The sequence below is a fragment of the Cygnus atratus genome, chromosome 13 (assembly GCF_013377495.2).
Source record: "Cygnus atratus isolate AKBS03 ecotype Queensland, Australia chromosome 13, CAtr_DNAZoo_HiC_assembly, whole genome shotgun sequence".
NCBI lineage: Eukaryota > Metazoa > Chordata > Aves > Anseriformes > Anatidae > Cygnus > Cygnus atratus.
In genome coordinates this window covers 12,629,808-12,647,618 of record NC_066374.1, presented here as the reverse complement: position 1 = coordinate 12,647,618, position 17,811 = coordinate 12,629,808, and the positions used below count along the sequence as shown (strand labels likewise).

Sequence of the window (17,811 nt, the reverse complement as noted above, 5' to 3'; positions counted from 1 at the left end):
AAAAAACCAGATTGTTCAAAATTAAAGAATAAACTGTGAAGTTAAATAGCAAAAGTGTCTGCTCACTGAACTGAAGGGAACAAAATGTACTTTCACTGAATCTATCAAATAATCCATCACTAATGTGTTTATTTGGCACTTGAACACATTTTGGTCTAAGCAACTAAGCAATGGCTATCATCAGGTTAGCAACCTAACATTTTCAATTACTTCAGCAGCTAACAGGCACATTAAATATTTGAACTACTCTGAAGGTTACAGAACACTCAGTCAAATTTCAGTTTGAGAATTTTATTACTACAGCATTATGAAAAAAACATGCCAATATAAGAAAATAGTGTTGCAATGAGCATGCACAGGGCAAGACCACCCCCCTAGTGCACAGCCCTATCTCCGTTTCATTACTCCAGCCAAAAAATGGCAGCCCCAACATTCCCCACTGATTGTGCAGGCTGAGTTCACAGAAAGAGAAGACGACAATGCAACGCTTTTTTCTCCCTCTGTGTTTTGCATGCCTTAAACACTTTCTTATTAAACCATTGGCATCGTTTCTGTCTCAATTTACTTTCTCAACCAAAGAAGAGTATGCCATGCATCCATATTGAAAAACATTCAAACATATTTATTCATTCCTTAAACAAACTTACAAATCAAGTAACTGCAACAAAGAGCAAACGTATGATAGCAAAACTTAGAAAAAACTAACCATAAACAAGACAAGATTAAAATAAACTTGAACAGTTACTTTGTATGCCGAAACACAGGCTCAAGAAATCCATCCTTAGGAAGTGTGTCAATTACTATTATTCAGAAAACAAAGTATTACCCAAACGTTTCTATTCTGATTAAACCATCCTTTGCATTTAAGCCTTCCTCTTGGCCTAGTACTTCACCTGTTTTTCCCTCTTTTTGCTTTATGAAGTGTTTTTTTTTTTTTTTTTTTTTTTTTAAAAAAAAAAAAGCTTTGGCTTTACTATAAACATCAAAACAAAGTCAAATGAACTTAGGGTAAAGTACCAAGGATCATCTTCCTAGACTGCTGTACTGAAAGCCACAAAACTTTAAGCTGTTATGCTTACTGATATTGAAATCATACATTTCTGTTTGTCTAGTGATCTACAATGAGCAACATTCAAGATGAGGTAGATTTGAGAAATAGTTATCTCTCCATAGTGATGTGAATGTTGCTGAATGTTGCGGTGGAGTGGGAGTGAAGTTGATAAAGGAAATGAATAACCCTTTCCCCCACACTGTTCCTTTACCTCTGGAATATCAAATAGTGCTGCTAGCTGACTTTATATAACCTGAGTTTCATTATATCTCACTGAAATCCCTGAGACTTCTTGTTTTGTCTCATTAACCAATTTTTATAGTGTCTTTTCTTTTAGCCTGCTTGTAAAAGATTTAAGCTCTTATGTGGTCTGCTAGTTCTGCTACATTTCTCCTCCCCTTTCTACCACCAGAAACCAGAGGTAGATAAGAGATGTGGAAGAAACTGCATATTTGAGAGGTTTAGTGGGGACTGAGGAAAGAACTGGATTTATTGAGGGAGGAAATACATAGAAGGGTAAAGAATGTAAATTTATAGCTAAAAAAAAAACTCCATTAGTTCTACTTCCCACTGAACAACATGTTCTAAAAATTAGTATTTCATTTCAGGATTTTGATTGAATTGAGTTTGAGGAGAGGGCTGAATTTTACAACACTCAGTGGCTACAGAATTTGTTTCCAAATGAACCTCTGAGGAGATCTTTTCCCAGTCTACTAAGAATCTGTGTCTCAATGACTAACTAGCACTTAGCTATTGAGGGAGCTAGGAGGAACAAGTTCCTCAACAGTAAACATCTGCATGGATCCCTTTCTCCCCATTACTTTCTGCCTCCAGTACGATCAAGGTACTTCTGTTAACACCCTTGCAGCACAAGTTAGAAACCAATGCTCAGAACTCAGAGCAGAGAAGTGTCACAGTTGTATCAAAAAACTTCTATTGGACTCTGCTGGGTAAAGAAACCTCAAAACAAAACCATTACATGAAAACAAATCAATTCATGATTTAAAAAAAAGAAGTCATCAAGCTGCAGCAGCAAATATCCAAGAAATTTTTTTAGAAGTCCAATAAGCACCTTTTTTTTTTTTTCAATTGCTAATTCCCTAGAGAAGAAGCTAAAATTAAAGCATCATCACTACAGAAACAATAAAATTTGTCCCCGATAAAGCAGGCCAAGTTTGTCATATTTTCTTTCCACAAATCCATCGGCGTAGCAGTAAGGATGAATCTTAAAGTCATTGAATTCATCAGTGCTGTGGTTTAGCATCTTACTAAGCGATTTGTACACAGCTCCTTGGACATATGCATCCATCCTGGTAATTTTGCTGGACAGACTCAGGATGACTCAGCTTCTAAAAATCAGATACTTTCAGGCCAATATGGCCAAAGCGGAATCACAGTCCGGTGACAGTCAATATAGAGGTATCAGCCACTGCACAACAGAGGTAAAGAATTCTTTTTATAATTTTAAAGTGTGATTAACCCAAGAAGCTCATGAAGGCCTCAGATCTGAAAACAGGCACTTGAAAGAATAAAAAAATAAAAGCCTTTTCTATGAATAGTCTGAATACCAGCTGTAAGGTGAGGAGGCTTTTCACACGCGTTTTTAAAAGAAAAAGCAATCCTCTTATTGGGTTTGATCAGCCCACAGCTGAAACACATCAACTACAAGCTTATGAATGTCAGTCCATTAATGTCCTCTGGAAAAAAAAATTGCCCTGGAGCACTCAAAATAAGCCATTCACAAATGGCCCATTGCTCTGGCATCCTATCTGGCAACAGTTCTGTGTATTAACAGAGACAGCTCACCTACTGCAAGCAAGTCTTGTCTCACCTGCTGCAAAACAGAGCTAAATACTTCAAAGTCACAGTGCCTGCTCCAAAAACATAACAAAGCAAAGCAAAACCCTAAAAACAATGAAACCAAGAAAAGCCAACATTTACAGTCTAATGTGAGGCTCAAACACAAGTGCAAGTGACAAGTAAAAAGGCAGAGCTGGTTGGAGCTAGAACAAGAGATGCTGCAATGCAGTTAGATGAAATTTGTGTACATATTCATCTCAAATGATCCAAGATGAATTTTTCTAGCAGAGATGGAGGAACGGCCAACATTAGCAACTCATCTTCTGAGCATCAAAGTAATAAGGCTCAGAAAGGACTCCGTAAGGTAGGAGTTGGTGGTGAATGTCTTGCAGGCCTCTTCACATCTACATTGTCACCTGAGGTAAAGTAGCAAGAATGAAAGTCTTTCCTTATCTATCACTGGGAAAGCAGAGTTTATCGGTTTTCTTTTTCAGAATTAGAGGATTCTGGAGTTTCTGTTAAAATTAAAGAATGAATTTCTTCTTCCTTGATTAACCTGTCATAAGCATTCATAGAATCATCCTTTGCACAGCTCTGAAAGAGAAGAACAACATTTTAAACAGAATTTCTTCATAGTAAGTATTGTTTTTTTTCAACCCCCCAAAAGTAAGACCAGTTTCACAACATACAGTATGTATTATGGTGAAAAAGCAAAGATAGCTGGGCAAGAAATCATTTTTCTCAGGGGCATAACTTAGTCCCAGCTGACAGAAGAGTTATGCTTTCTGGTGACAAAGAAGAACTGAAGGTTGGCCTCTACCTTAACAGAGTAATCCCAACTACAGCTAATGTGTGAAGGCCAGGCAGGAAGGCAGGTGAGTGAAAATGTATGCACTTAGCCCAGTTTTCAGAGACCCTGAACATATAGAGAAGGTCAAGATAACACTCTGAGGCAAGAACTTGTGGCAAAGCACTTGTAAGACAAAGTGCAACCACTACAGCAGTTGTGATCCAATGGCCAAGAGGTCCATCTGAGTCCCACAATGATCAACACATGCTGCAACATTTATCCAAAAAAGTAGTAAACTAGGAGGCCAGACCCATGTTTTCCACACAGTTCTAGCTTTCTATTAGGGGAACTCTGTATACACCTATAGAAGAAAGGACTACTGTATTTTGGACTCCACTTCAGTTGAAAACATCCACTACACATGCAGTGCCATAAGCCCAGATAGCCATTATCCTCTACAAAGGTTTCACAGGTAGCATCAATTTTGAGATGCCACGGTAAGTCAAAAGGTCCTTTCCATACAAGGATTGTGTTCAGAGAACAACATACATTGCCTCATGCCCAGGTTTGAATTAGGGCTTGTCAGTGCACTTCCCTTAGGATTTTTTAAATCTGCTGAGTTAGTTCTGTTTAGAAACCCAGACACAAAAACTGCAGAAGAATTTCTATAATCAGTATTATGTTTCCTGAAATAAGGATTCACAACAAGACTTCCATCAACCAAAGCTAGAAGCAGCTATATTATACCTATAGTTTTGTTCTTTTGCCGATGAAAAATTACATGTCTTTATTTACCTCATAGCTAACTGATGGCGATAAAAGTAGAAGTGCTAAAAGTGGAAGTTTCTGGAAGTCAAATATGAGTAGCTTTATTCAGCATCATAAATATGAGGAATGAGCAAAGACCTGAATGTTCATGAAAAGTTTAGTTGCAAAAGACCCAAACCAAACTTGAGGGCCTAGCAGGCTGTGAAATAGCAGAATAATGAAATTCTATTAATATATCTAGAAAAATATAAGCAATTTAAGGAAAAAAACCTCTCTGATTTGGGTAATTGTTTCAGTACAACTCTTTCCATTGTAAATACTTAGTCTGAATATGATATACTTACATATATTAAGTTATTTTTTAGTATGAAAAAGAAAACTGGAAGCTTACAGATTCCAGCTCAACAGACAAGGTGTCCAAACAGCTTTGTACTAACCTGGGGATTGTCATTCTGCTCTCCAAACATGCGCTTAAGTATTTCTCTAGGGTCCGGGATTGGTGGAAGAATTAATATCTTAAGCCTTCAGAAAATTAAAAAGAAAAGCTTTAGAAGAAAGATATATTAATTTAAAAATCACTATTTCAAAGTAATACCTGAGTGCAGTCTAGAAAATGTGTGGAATCAGCTTTGATACACCACTGGCTAGCCTTTATCCTCCGTGCAACTGTAGCCCATTTTTTTAATCCCATAAAATATATATATTTGCTTAATTTTGTATTTGGATTTCATTGCTTAAAGAGGGGGGATGCAATGTCCACGCTACAAGAATCTAACTGTAAGCAAATATAAGCAATGTTACCAAAGTGGAAACAGAGCATGTATTTGGTCTATAACCCTAATGACTAAGTTATGATTGCGTTGCCATTTTTCTTATTCAATGCATGTTACTCAGAAAACAGCTACTGTTGAAACATGTAACATCATGGGCAGTTATCTAGAAGAGATGCATTACAATGGAAGTCAAAAAATTAATCAGAAATAATGTATTGACAATAAAGAAATATAATTACCTACCTTTTAAGGTAAACTAGTAGGACTATTGTAGATACTGCTACTATTAATGGAATGGTGACTATTAAAACAAAATAGAACGTAGAATCTGGATTCTGACCTGGAAGACAAAAATTGTTGAAGTTTAGGGATGTCTTGGGAGGCTTTCTGGGAATAAAGACAATAAATCAAGTCTCTAATTAATTCAGAGACAACGTTTTTCAAATACACTAACTTTTGTAGGCAAGAACTCATTTTTCAAAATATGATGTTATAATGTAGATACAGTTGATAAGACAATGAAAAACAGAGTTGGGTCTGAAAAATCAACAGCTCTAGAAAGAACTTATTGCACAGTTAAATGGATGGCAACCCCATCTACATATGTAGTAATGCATGTAGTAACAGAAATCCCTTGCTCGTACATAGGAAGACGATCTTAGACTCCCATTTACTTAGCAGACAAAAGTATGAGATTACTAACAGATGAAAAATGAAGTTCAAGTTCAAGGAACAACTGTTCTCACCAATACTCTTTTCTTCACTCCACTCACTGCAGAGCTTGCTGCTGTAACACTCAGGCTTTGGTTGTGCTCTTACTTGGAAGGTATACTTGCTATTAAGATCAACACTAGGAATTGACGTACGATTAGATGTAACCTAGGATACGAAGAAAAGGTTATTGACGTTGTTCGATTACTAACATATTCTCAGTCATTTACAAGCCCATTTTCATCATGTAGTTAATGTATTCTTAATGTTTAGATAGAAGATCTATTTGTAAATACCAAACTTCTTAAAAAAAAAAAAGGATATAATAGCATTTAACCAGCAAAGACTGCCTAAATAGAGATTCCAAAGCTAAGATTTGAACTGACTCAGTGCTATACCTATTATACATCATTTGGCATAAATGATTAAAGACTATGTCTGGAGCAGAGCTTTTTGTTTTGTTTTTGAGAAACATCTGTGATTTACACTGCCTTCCCCTCCCTCAGTCAGGGTAACAATGTTGATCTAATTCTGACCATACAAAAGTTTTCTGTGATGCCTCTACAGACGGCTAAGATGGAACTTCACTTATTTTTGATCCAAGAGGCCAGTTTTCTGAATGTTGATGTAATTCAGGTTTGCTACATTTTAGGTAGTACATACAACTAGAAGCTCTGCAGGAGAAGACTGACACTTTTCTTTTAAATTTACCATATTGTTTACCATTCTGATCAGACAGCAGTCAGGCTGATTACGCATATTCAGGCATGAGTACATCCAGACAGTAAAGCCAATGTTTTTTTACATGTATGTCAAAATTGGCATATCTAAGAGTACACACTTTTTTTTTCCCCACCCCTGCCTCCTACCCTCAGTCTTTTCATCCCCTTGACTTTCTGTATCACTTTCTGTGCATCAGCAACTAATTTCGCTTTATGGTATTCGAGTCATGTCATCCAAGGACAAGTCAGTCATCTGACAGAGAGCAGACCAATAGCATGCAAATAAAACAAGAACAGACCAAAGTTCCATACCAAAGAGAAGTAAACAGGTTATACACACGGCAGTATATTCCCAGGTAAGTGCTATTTGGTTTAATAAATACTTCTTTATTGGAGACTCTTTACATTTTATTGCTTTGCCACAATAGATGGAAAAGATTTGGAAGACAAACACGGATTAGGTTGGATAGATATTACTACCAGAAAACTATCATATGGAAAAAAACCTATTCAATCCACACAACACTTTCAGCTAGTACAACAGACAGACACATTCACATGCAGTATATGCAATCATTCATTTTCAAACAGCACATTTACTATGAACATCAATACAAATTATAGAAGATGCACAAGAAAAAAAAATGTTAACTGTAAGTAATGAAAACTTACTCGAATTGTCTGAGCAATGGTCAGATCACCATTATGATATCTCAATTCATAATAGAGACAGTTTGCTGGAAAGGTGTCTGATTCACTCCACTGTAGATATATTCCACCATTAACATATGATACTTCAACTATTTTTGGTGTAGCAGGTTTTACTGAAATATAAAATAGAAATAATTAAAAATTATATTTCACTGGTTACAAATGTGGTTAGAAGTCCTGTATTGCATATTATGCATACACAGTTTAGCAACAGAAAGAGGAAAAAAGCTAGCACCAAAAAAAATAAAAAAAGAAGGAATAAAAACAATGGAACAGTAGGAGTAGAAAAGAGCTAAAAAAAAATGACATCAACAAAACACCCACCTCCCAAAAAACCCTATAGATTATCTACATAATTTCTAAATCAAAAGGTCAGTAGAAGAGAACATACCATGTTGTCTGATCCACAACTTGCAAGTGGCAAGCTTCTCAAGCACATTGATATACCAGCAAGCTTCATTCCCCACCCCCACTTTTTTTTTTTTTTTTTGCGCTATGTGGCATTAAACTTACCAAGGGTGGTAGGATTTTTACTTGCACACACAGGCCTAATTTCTTCTGAATCATCTCTAATCAAAATACTGATAGCTGGGTAAGTATTGGTAAACCTTGGGAAGGTAAGACTGAATGTGCATTCAAAGCTGCCTTGGCTCATAGAATAGTTTTTGCATTTCTTAGGATTTTTCAAACCATCAAACCTATAGGAATAAAAATATATATTTTTTTAAAGAAGTTCAAAAAATAGGATAGTAGGGAGTAAGCTTATTTTTAAACCTGTTATGAATTCTAAAGACTGATCTTATATTGTACTATAACATTTATAAAATTAAAGCTAAACAAAGTAAGATGCTTCTCGTTTACATCAAGCTTTAGGAAGAATATTATTTTCATAAAGTGTCCAATATCAGAAAGAGAGGCAGGTCACAGTGTTTATATATCCAAGCAAAGATAACGGTTGCTTTCAGCTTGAGTTCACATTTTCCCTGTGGGAAAACAACTTCAAGGAAAAAAAATAAAAAATCAAACCAATCTGGATCACTTCCCATCAACAGAATTCCACTTGTGACAGGATGAATTCACCAACATCCTTTAGCAATGCCTTAGGTATTGCTGCTCTTGCTTCCGATGGTTGAATTTCACCTGCTGCATTCATTTGCTTTTCAAAATGTCAGTATTCACTTCCAATAACAGAGAAGCTATGTCTACCTTCTTCCTTGTTTCTGTCTTCCCTAAGTTCCACTGTAAATATTCCAGTAGCTTTTCCTCTGTAGAAAATTAGGGAATCGATCTCTCAAATCAGTAACCAGGGCTCCATTTAGGAGCACAATAGGAGTAAAGTTCCCCTATTTCACATCGCTCTATAAAGGGGATGCCAAAGCCAAAACTGCCTGTCCTATTTTTAAGCCCCCTTTTGTATCTGTCCTTCTCATCTCTCTAATCCAGGTCTGATGAAGACGAGAGGCATTCAGAGCAGACAGCACTATGTAGGGACATCAACCTGCTCTAGTAAGTCTCCTTTTCAGCAATTATTCCTATGCACGGTCAGGATTTGTTAGTTCTATGCGAGTGTTATAATCACATTCACTTCGGATGAAGAGATACATTTTAGAAGAAAACGTTAAAGAAAAATAACATAAAATAAAACAAAACTAAGCAGTATTTTTTCAGGTCATTTTTCAGTCATTTCTTAGTAAAAAACAAACAAACAAAAAAACCCCTGACCTCTCCTGCATTATAGAAAAAGCATCTTTCAGTCCAAAAATCAAGTGTTTCCTTAGTTTTCAGCCTAAAAATTTTAAAGTATATTTTTCTTTTTGTTAAGCAAAACGTTGGACTGAAATGGAGAAAAGGTGTTTGACTTTCAATTATTTTTGCCATAAATTCAGTTAAGCAGCAGTAATCAAATCACTCTGATGTCGCTGCAGCTACATCTTTTGTATTAAGGGGTAAGACTGAAGCATTTAGTTCTCATCTAAAGCATTATTCCAGTAAGTATCCATATACCTACAAATTCAGGTCTTCAACTCCTCATTTTTACTGAACAAAAAAGCCTCCTGTGAGTAACAGATTAGACCATTAGAGAACAGTCCTCCAAGCATTTAACTAACACAGGAAGTTTTCTGCTGTTTGCTGTCAAATTGCATTAAATAGAACAGTCTGTGAGACTGACACTGAAGAGGGAAAGACTTATTTAGTCCATTCAGATAAGACACAAAGCTGATTTAAAAACTACAAGGGACTTACAAAAATAAAATTTCAATATTTCTACAGAAACTAATACAACCTGGCATTTCACAAGCCCCATCAACATGCAGAAGTATGCATAGATTAGTGCGCACAGATCTTGCTGCCAAGTTTTTGCTCACACCACAACTCTGTTCCTTTGGAACAAGAGTCTATTTATGGCAGTCAGCTTGCAAGCATGGATGATGATAAAAAGATGTTCATTACTTTCATTGCAAATCAGTTATTTATGACATAGAATATACAAACAAAACTACTAGATGTTAATGCTTCCATGCCATTTTCCAATGATTTAAGAGATGATATATGCATTAGTGAGTGATTCTGACTTAAATGGCCCATGCTTATTGGGCTTTAAAGAAAGGAATGAATATACTGTTCTAGTGCAGTTCTTCTTTTTCCTTGTTTGAATCCACAATTAGAAAAAAATAGAAAAGAAATAGCAGTTATTTTTAAAAATAACTACAGAAGCAGCAAATCCTTCACATAATAAACATATCAGCTTCCCAAACAGACTCAGTAGTGGCAACTTCTTCAGTTGCTAAATTTTCTGTTGGACAGGACCCAACACTAACTTGTATGCAGTGCTTTTGGAATCTTTCAAAGCAACAGGAAATAAAGTAGTAAAACAAAAGTAATGTAAAACTACAGATTAACACTAACAGGGTTGGCAACAAAAACTTAATACTAACCAGTAGAATAAAGTATAATTGGTATCACTACTTGCATTCTCTCCAGGATGCCACTTACAAACCATGTACTCCAAATTGTGCCAAACACAGTTCAAACCAACAGCAGCAGTCCCTGGAATACCTACAAAAGAAAATTGAAAGATGTCAACATTTATTTTGCCAGCAAATTCTTATCTCAGTTTCCAAAAGTAAAACATGCCTTTTTACGTAACTAAAGATGCTCGAAAGGCAAAGATGGGTTACCTCTCAAGCCTGCAGTCTCAGCGCTATAAATCCAGTTGTTTATTGAAATCTCACCAGGACAGCTTCTAAATGTCAGCTTAATGTAACACTGAATCTCAAAGTTTCCACGATGTCTGAATTACTACTCAGTCATCTGACACTAAGCACAAGGGGTGAGTCAGAAACAATATTTTGTTTCTATTAAACTACTGATACTTTAAAAAAGAATTAAAGTAATTACCACTTATAGGGACAGTGCTAAGCTTTGTTATAGTTATTACAGACATCTCCATAAAAATAGCATTTAATTATAGTTATCTTCTCCAGACAAAGTATTGGCTTCCCAGTATTCTAAATACGGAAATACCTGTAGCTCTTAAATAAGGACAAAAGCAATACTGTGGTTAAGTTGAATTTTTAATTGACACCCATATACCTCTAGACATTTGACTTCTTCAACATATTGAAAACACAAGTTATAGAACATAAAATCAAAACACAATTTTGTTTAGTGCCTGCTTCATAACTTTTGCTATGTAGCCTTCATTCCTGGACAACAAGAAACAGAAAATATTTTTCTCTACTCATTTTACTATTCACTCAGCTACCTTTCGAAAAAGAGAGAACCTTTCTGTAATTAAGTGCCTTTTTTATTCACAGACTTGTTAAATTTGCTAGATTCATCCCTCCAACGTTTACAAATGTAGTTTAAGTAGTCTTGCTTGTATAGAGAAATCATAGAAAATATATTTAGATTTTAGTGATAAGTCAGCAGACAATCAACATAAGTTCTCTCATCTCACAACCACGGGATGGCAGAAAGAAGATTAGTGATGGGAATCAGGATGTCTTGGAAGTGCACTGAGATTTTAAAAGCTTGCCAGTAACATTTTAAGTGTCAGAGGAATACTTTGGTTTAAACGTACCAAAGTCATTTTACAAAGCTTTGTCAACTGACCTTTCCATTGCCTCTGGTATCTCTGAGACATTTTACTCTGATATAGTTCTAAGATATTTTGTTAAAATAGCACAGATAAAACTACATCTCCTCAGTCCAAGAGAGGCATGTCTGTCTCAAGTCTTGCCTTTTTGCACGTTACCTTTTGGTAGAACAGAAGTCTCCACCCATCGGCTTGGTTCACTGGCATTATCATGCTTACATTCACTTCTCACTTTGAAACGCATTTCCTCATTCAGGAACGTATCCGTCACGCGAAAGAGACTCTTACTCCACTGCTAGGTTTAGATGGGGAAAAAGAAAACCATAGCATTTGGTATATCGTATCAAATACATGGAAATTACTGTTAAAATAAAAATACATTAGAGTCCATCAAAAAGCTGCAATTCAAAGGCAAACGAAATGAACGTCTGATAACATGGAAGTCTCAGTGTCACTTAACTTTTCTTTTTCCTTATCAGGCATGCTCAGAAGTCACCAAAGGAAAACCTCTCTTTGTGGCTATTGGTGGTATTTATTACTAACTGGAGTGAGAGACCAAGGAACTAGTATAAGGTGGAGGAGAATGGTCCTAGAGTAAGTCTGCATGGGTAATGCAAAATACACCTGGTTATACTACAGTTATACGAAAAAAAGCTTACAGATTTAACCTTCACACTGCACATTCACATGTGCACACATACAGAAAGAACATCTGAAATAATAAAAAGAGTCTACAAGGATATAGAAGCAAAGAAAAAAAAAATCCACAAATGGTTATTAAGTACAGTGACATCACAGCAGGACCAAGAGGTCCACGAGCTTCTATTTTTGCAAAAAAGTATGTGTTTGTGCAAGCAAAAGGCTAAACCTTTTCTCATGCACTTTCTTGATCATTTTTGGCTAGGGTGATGCCTTTTACTTGACTGGAAACAAGATAGAAAAAAAAAATGTTATGATCAAAGAATGGTATAACCACTCTTATGCATTGTGTGTATAGAAATAATAATATTGGCACTAATGAAAGCGCAAGGAAATCTAACAGCTATTAACAAACTACATTCTACCAACTGTAATGCAAGACAACAACAAGACAAAACACACTCTCGTTTATCCTGTTACATGAAACTGTCTAACAGCTCTTTCACTGCTGCTGACCTTAACATTTGGTAAACCTTTCTACAAATTCATTCCACTTATAAACCAAGCAGACTTTCAACTTGTTAATGAACCTATTAAAGAGGTAAACAGGTTTCTGCTGAGTTGGCAAGTTCAACTGGCTCATATAAAGGTCTGATGAAGATCATTAGAGGAGGGGATGTCAAAAATGAAATATCACCCTTTTAGCAGTGTCCAGCCATTAAATCTGCTCAACTGTTTGTGAAACTGCAGTCTTACTTCAAGTCCAGCATATCCCGTAGCTATCAGAAAGAATACAGCAGTCACAGTGAAGAGGCCATTATATTGGGCCATAAAACTACAAGAAGTGCTCAACAACAAAGGACTATTTCAGGAGGCATCCTTAGAGGCACAGTTTCTTTTTCAGGAAAAAAAATTTGTTCCATGTCATATTCCTAACACAACACCCAGGAATAAATGTAAGCACAGGTGCTGGGATAGAGCAAACGTGGGAATACGTTAATACTTGGCATTACTTCCAAAAGCCTCTAAACAGTCAAATCACAATTGCACCAAGATTAACGTGCAAACCTCTTTCTTGAATTGAGCTCATAGTGAAGCAGGTTGGCCTTTGCAAATTCACATTTACATCTTATACATGTAGGCTGCTCTGTGTGTGTATATTGTGTATTTTCCTGAAAGGCTGTAAAAACCAAAAGATGGAAACAATTCTTTTCACATTATTATTATTGTACTTCTGCATTATCAGTCGTAGCTCGATTATCAGAGAGCGGCAGAGAGTTTTTTCTAGTCTCCATATTCCACATGCTGGTATGACTCATTTTTGAGGTTTTGATCCCATGACGAGAATTAAGGGTTATATTAAAACTATATTTTTTATATATATATATATATATATATATATATATAATATGTATATAAACATATACGCACACAGTTTTATCACAATATTATATTCACTGGAGCACAGCACAGCTTCAAGACATGAGGAACTTACTCTTTGGTCCTGAGGGACCTCATCAATCACTATGTCACTGGAATATTCCAGGTCACAGCTACTGCTGATGTTCTCTGGGGGATTCCACGTCCAGTTCAATGTACAGATTTGGATAAATGAATAATTTAAGTTGGATGGAGGTGGAAGAACTTTTGCTCCTAAAAGAAAGGAGAAATTGTCAGTATAACAATCCTGTTGGTCCACATTTCATCACTGATAGATTTTTTTTTTTTTTAACTCTCCAAATGGAAAGAACACAAATGAATTCTCAACTCTGTCTGTTCCTACTTGCTATCAGATAAGTTACTGTCCAAAGTGTTTGTACTCTTCCAACTAATAGAGTCCATTAATTATTTAAATAATTATAAGAAACACACCCAAAAAACACGTTTTAACATTTTATAGGAAATTGCAGCATGCAACAATATAGTGCTTGTGGTAATGAAATTTATGTTGGCAGAGGGAAGATGAATCTAAATGCCCTTGTTTTTCAGTTCTTTCTTGCTGTGAGTTTGCATCATTCATGCCAATTTTTAGTAAATACATTTTTTTAGTAAATACATTTAAATTATGAGAAGCAGTTAATGCTTTATTCTACTAGTAATTAGCCTTCGATACAGTTTTAGAAAGCACTTTACAAAAGACAAACAACAAAACTCACAAGTAGCAGTTGTAAGATACAACCGCGATTTAGCCCAATATAAGCAAAAACGAGAATATTAGAAAAACAACCAAAAAACCACAATACTTTTTCAATTACTCACCTATTAAACTTTTAATGCTATGCTCATGCACAGTGAGCAAAATCAGCGTGAGAAAAAACAGTAATTTACTGCTGGCACACTTCACTGGTAATTTTTTTCACCTCCCCAAAAACAAGACAGAAGCCGAGGAAGAGCCATGACTCAGAAATACTTGCTGGGATAAATCCATTTGTGCCTTGAACCTTCCTCACATTTGTGCACTGAGTCACAGTCTACTCAATATCCAGTCAGACAGCTCGAAGGTCAGATTAGAAAAGAAAGAATAGAAATGAGACAGAAAGTAGAAAATTGCCATGAAAGATTAAAGTATGAGTCTAAGTCAAATTCTAGAGAAAGTTCGCAATTGGTAATTCCCTAAGAAATTGAAAGTGATTAAGCTTCCCCCCTCCCTTCCCTCTGTGTACTATTAAAAGATATTAATTAAGAGGTCAAATGAGACTGCTTCTCGACTGCATTTACAAGTATCACCACTGAAGCACCACCACCCACTTGTCTGTGGAAAGAGAGTATCCCTGTAATGTAGCAATTTCATAAATACTCCCAATTGATATCAACAGCACTGCAGGTCTTGCTCATCCCAGGAAACCTGTCTCAAAACCCCTCCAACTTTTGGGAAAGTGTGTATGGAAACAGCAAATAGTTACACCGAGATGCAATCTCCCATCCAGTTCACTGTGCCACCACATTGGCTTCTGCTAGCACAAGGAAGAAGATGGATGAAAAGGCGAAAAAGGTTCTTTCAGCAAGATTTTTTCCTAAGTGTCTGTGACACAATTATCTTGCATTCCCTGGAGCCAGAGCTGCTAAAACTTGAAGAAAATCCATGAAACACTTGGAGGTTTCATAGACGTAGCTAAAGAACAGGCAATAGCAGAGATCAGACGCTATCACCATTTGTGTGTCCATGTATGCGTGTGACTACGTTCACAAACAAACGAGAATAGTTATTAGGATTTGCTCATTTAGTCTTACTATTCCTAGCTTTTCTGAATGCTTGAAACTTACAGGATTTTTTGTTTTTAAATGCTGACCACAGAAGCAAAGAAGAGAACATGTAGCTCTTCAGAGCCAGTGAACTTACAAAAATAGCCTCCTCTTTGAAAACTAAACCTAGCCAGCTAGCCAGAACATCTTTACCTATTATCTGTTCCACTAGCAAACTCTCTAGTGAACAGCATCAGGGCCTGACTTTGCAAGTACTGAGTGTTTCTTGCCCAAGTCCTTTAAAACATGTAAACAAACAAACAAACGAAAACCAAACAAAACAGCACATATTTATTCATAATAACTACATAGCTCCAAACATTCTCTTCTTATGATCAACTTTTTTGTTACTACCTACAAAAGCCACAAATCATTAAAAAATATATAGTTTTCTCTCTGACTGACATTCTGAAGTTCTGCACATTTCCTTTTAATGTGTCTGACGAGAAGTAATGATTTCTAACTGCCCAAAGGAAGAACTGTGAATATTCAAGATTTATAAATAAATGAATAAATCACATTAGCATAAAAAAGTATAAATCTGAAAAGTTTTAGGTTAAAGGACAAGTTTAAGAATTGTGTAGATTAATGTTATATTCAGATGAAAGTTTTCTTTTATTCATAGGCTTGGCCAGTCCCATTTTTTTTAAATATGAAGATATACATACAGTCTAATACTTTTGCTATTAAAATCTCATTGGTACAGCACTTCAGGAAAATATCTCAAAGACAAATTATAAAACATATGAAGGACATTATTATTTCACTCTTAAAAAAAACAACAACACGGTAATGGTTTCTGAAAAAGCATGGCAGTAACTGTAGCAGAGATTAGCAGAAACAATCCCGCATTTAAAAAAAAAAAAAGAAATGAAACGTCTTATTTTAAAGAGCGATAAGATGGAAACATCAATGAATGGTTTGTACGAAGTACTGTAAAATATCATAAAATACTTTCTACTTGCATTTTGTTCTCCTATGTTTTCTTAAGATTGATTTCACCCTATAAAATTGAATGACAGCCAGTTAAAAAAATAGCAATTCTTTAACGTTTGTTACTGTGGTGGTGCATTAACAGCGGCTAAGATAGAGCAAGGCTTCATCCCCCATTTCCTATTAAACCCTCTCACGCATTCACTCTTCTTTTCCTACTACTAAATCGTCGTGCTTCCAAAAGCGAGGAAACCAAAACTAATGGCAAACTCAAGGTACAAAGCGTACAGTAAGGGAAATTGTTTGTACACAGAGCTCCAGTAAACAACAAACCCAGCTCCTTCAGTGCTGTCAGCGACAGCCTTCCTGATTTCCAGGAATCTGCCTCAAGACACACGCACGGAGAAGGCGGTGGGCTTCTGCTTGGATATTTAAGACAGAGACAGCCCCGGGAACCGAAGACAGAGTTTAAAAGGTATTCGCCGCCCCTGTCAAACGCTGCCTTACAGAGGAAGAAGAGCGGAGTTGTACGCATCCCCTTTGCCCTGTCTCGTAAGACGCCGAGGACGCTCCGAGTACTGATCTCGCCAAAGCTTAGGCGATCTCCACCACGAAACGAAAGCACTGGGCTTCGGTACGTGGACACGAACGTCTCCGGGCCGGCCCGGCCGCCCGCGCCAGCCCCGCAGCCGCTCGGCAGGGGCAGATCCCCGCACGGCGCTGCCGGCACCGCCGCTTCGCCGCCGGGCGCTTCGCCCCGCGGGGCCCCCGAGCCGGTTACGGGCTGGGGCCGGCAGCGAGGCCACCTCGGCCCCGGCCCCGCGGGCGAAGCGCCCGGCGGCGAAGCGGCGGTGCCGGCAGCAGAGCCGGCAGCGGAACGGAGCGAGCCCGGCGGGCTGCTCGCAGCCGGCCGGGGGTCCCACCGCCACCCACCCCCCCCACCCCAGCCCGACCCGCTCCTCACCTGCCGCCGCCACCGCTGCCACCGCCCAGCAGACGGCGAGGAGCAGCCGGCCCCGCAGCGCAGCTCCGAAGGGACCGGCGGGATCCATGGCTCCCCCGTCCCGGCCGTCCGAGCGCTCCCCTGACTCCCACTTCCCGTAGCGGGGGCCGGGCCAGACGGGAAGAGCCGCGGCGCGGCCCGCCCAGGTAACCCGAGCCGAGCGGGGAGCGGCCTCGGCAGGGCGGTGGCGGCAGCCCCGCCCCTGCTACCTGGGCCGCCCCCGGCCCGGCTCTGCTGCCCCGCACCTGAGGGTGCGGGCTGTGTCTGCCCCGCCGGGGGGGGGGGCATCCCCTGCGGGGCCGGGCCCTAGCCCTTCCACTGCCCCCCACCTCCCTCCGTTGCCGCCCCTTGAGTCCCCCCCGCGCACCGGCTGCCCGTGCTGGCGGTCTTTGCTGCCCATCGCTTCCTCAAGCAGCCCCGCCACCTAGCCACTTTTCTCGTCCCCGGCGCCTTTTGTGCTTCGCAGGGGCCTTCCCCAAGTCCCGCTACAGCCTTGCCACCAAACCAGAACTTCGTCCGCTCTCCAGGCTCCCGAGCGCTGTCTGTGCATCGCTGTCTGGGGACCACA

General features: G+C 38.4%; 1 protein-coding gene across 1 annotated transcript; it reads right to left on the bottom strand.

Annotated features, from left to right (window-relative positions):
- Positions 1–601: 601 nt before the first annotated feature.
- IL13RA1 (interleukin 13 receptor subunit alpha 1) lies at positions 602–17,441 on the bottom strand. The gene is made up of 10 exons (XM_035541319.2): positions 17,205–17,441; positions 13,560–13,717; positions 11,585–11,720; positions 10,263–10,383; positions 7,840–8,024; positions 7,288–7,439; positions 5,929–6,061; positions 5,426–5,522; positions 4,847–4,931; positions 602–3,445 (listed from the first exon to the last, which is right to left on the bottom strand). The coding sequence occupies exons 1-10, from the start codon at positions 17,290–17,292 to the stop codon at positions 3,326–3,328; spliced, it is 1,275 nt and encodes a 424-aa protein (XP_035397212.1). The 5' UTR covers positions 17,293–17,441; the 3' UTR covers positions 602–3,325.
- Positions 17,442–17,811: the final 370 nt, after the last annotated feature.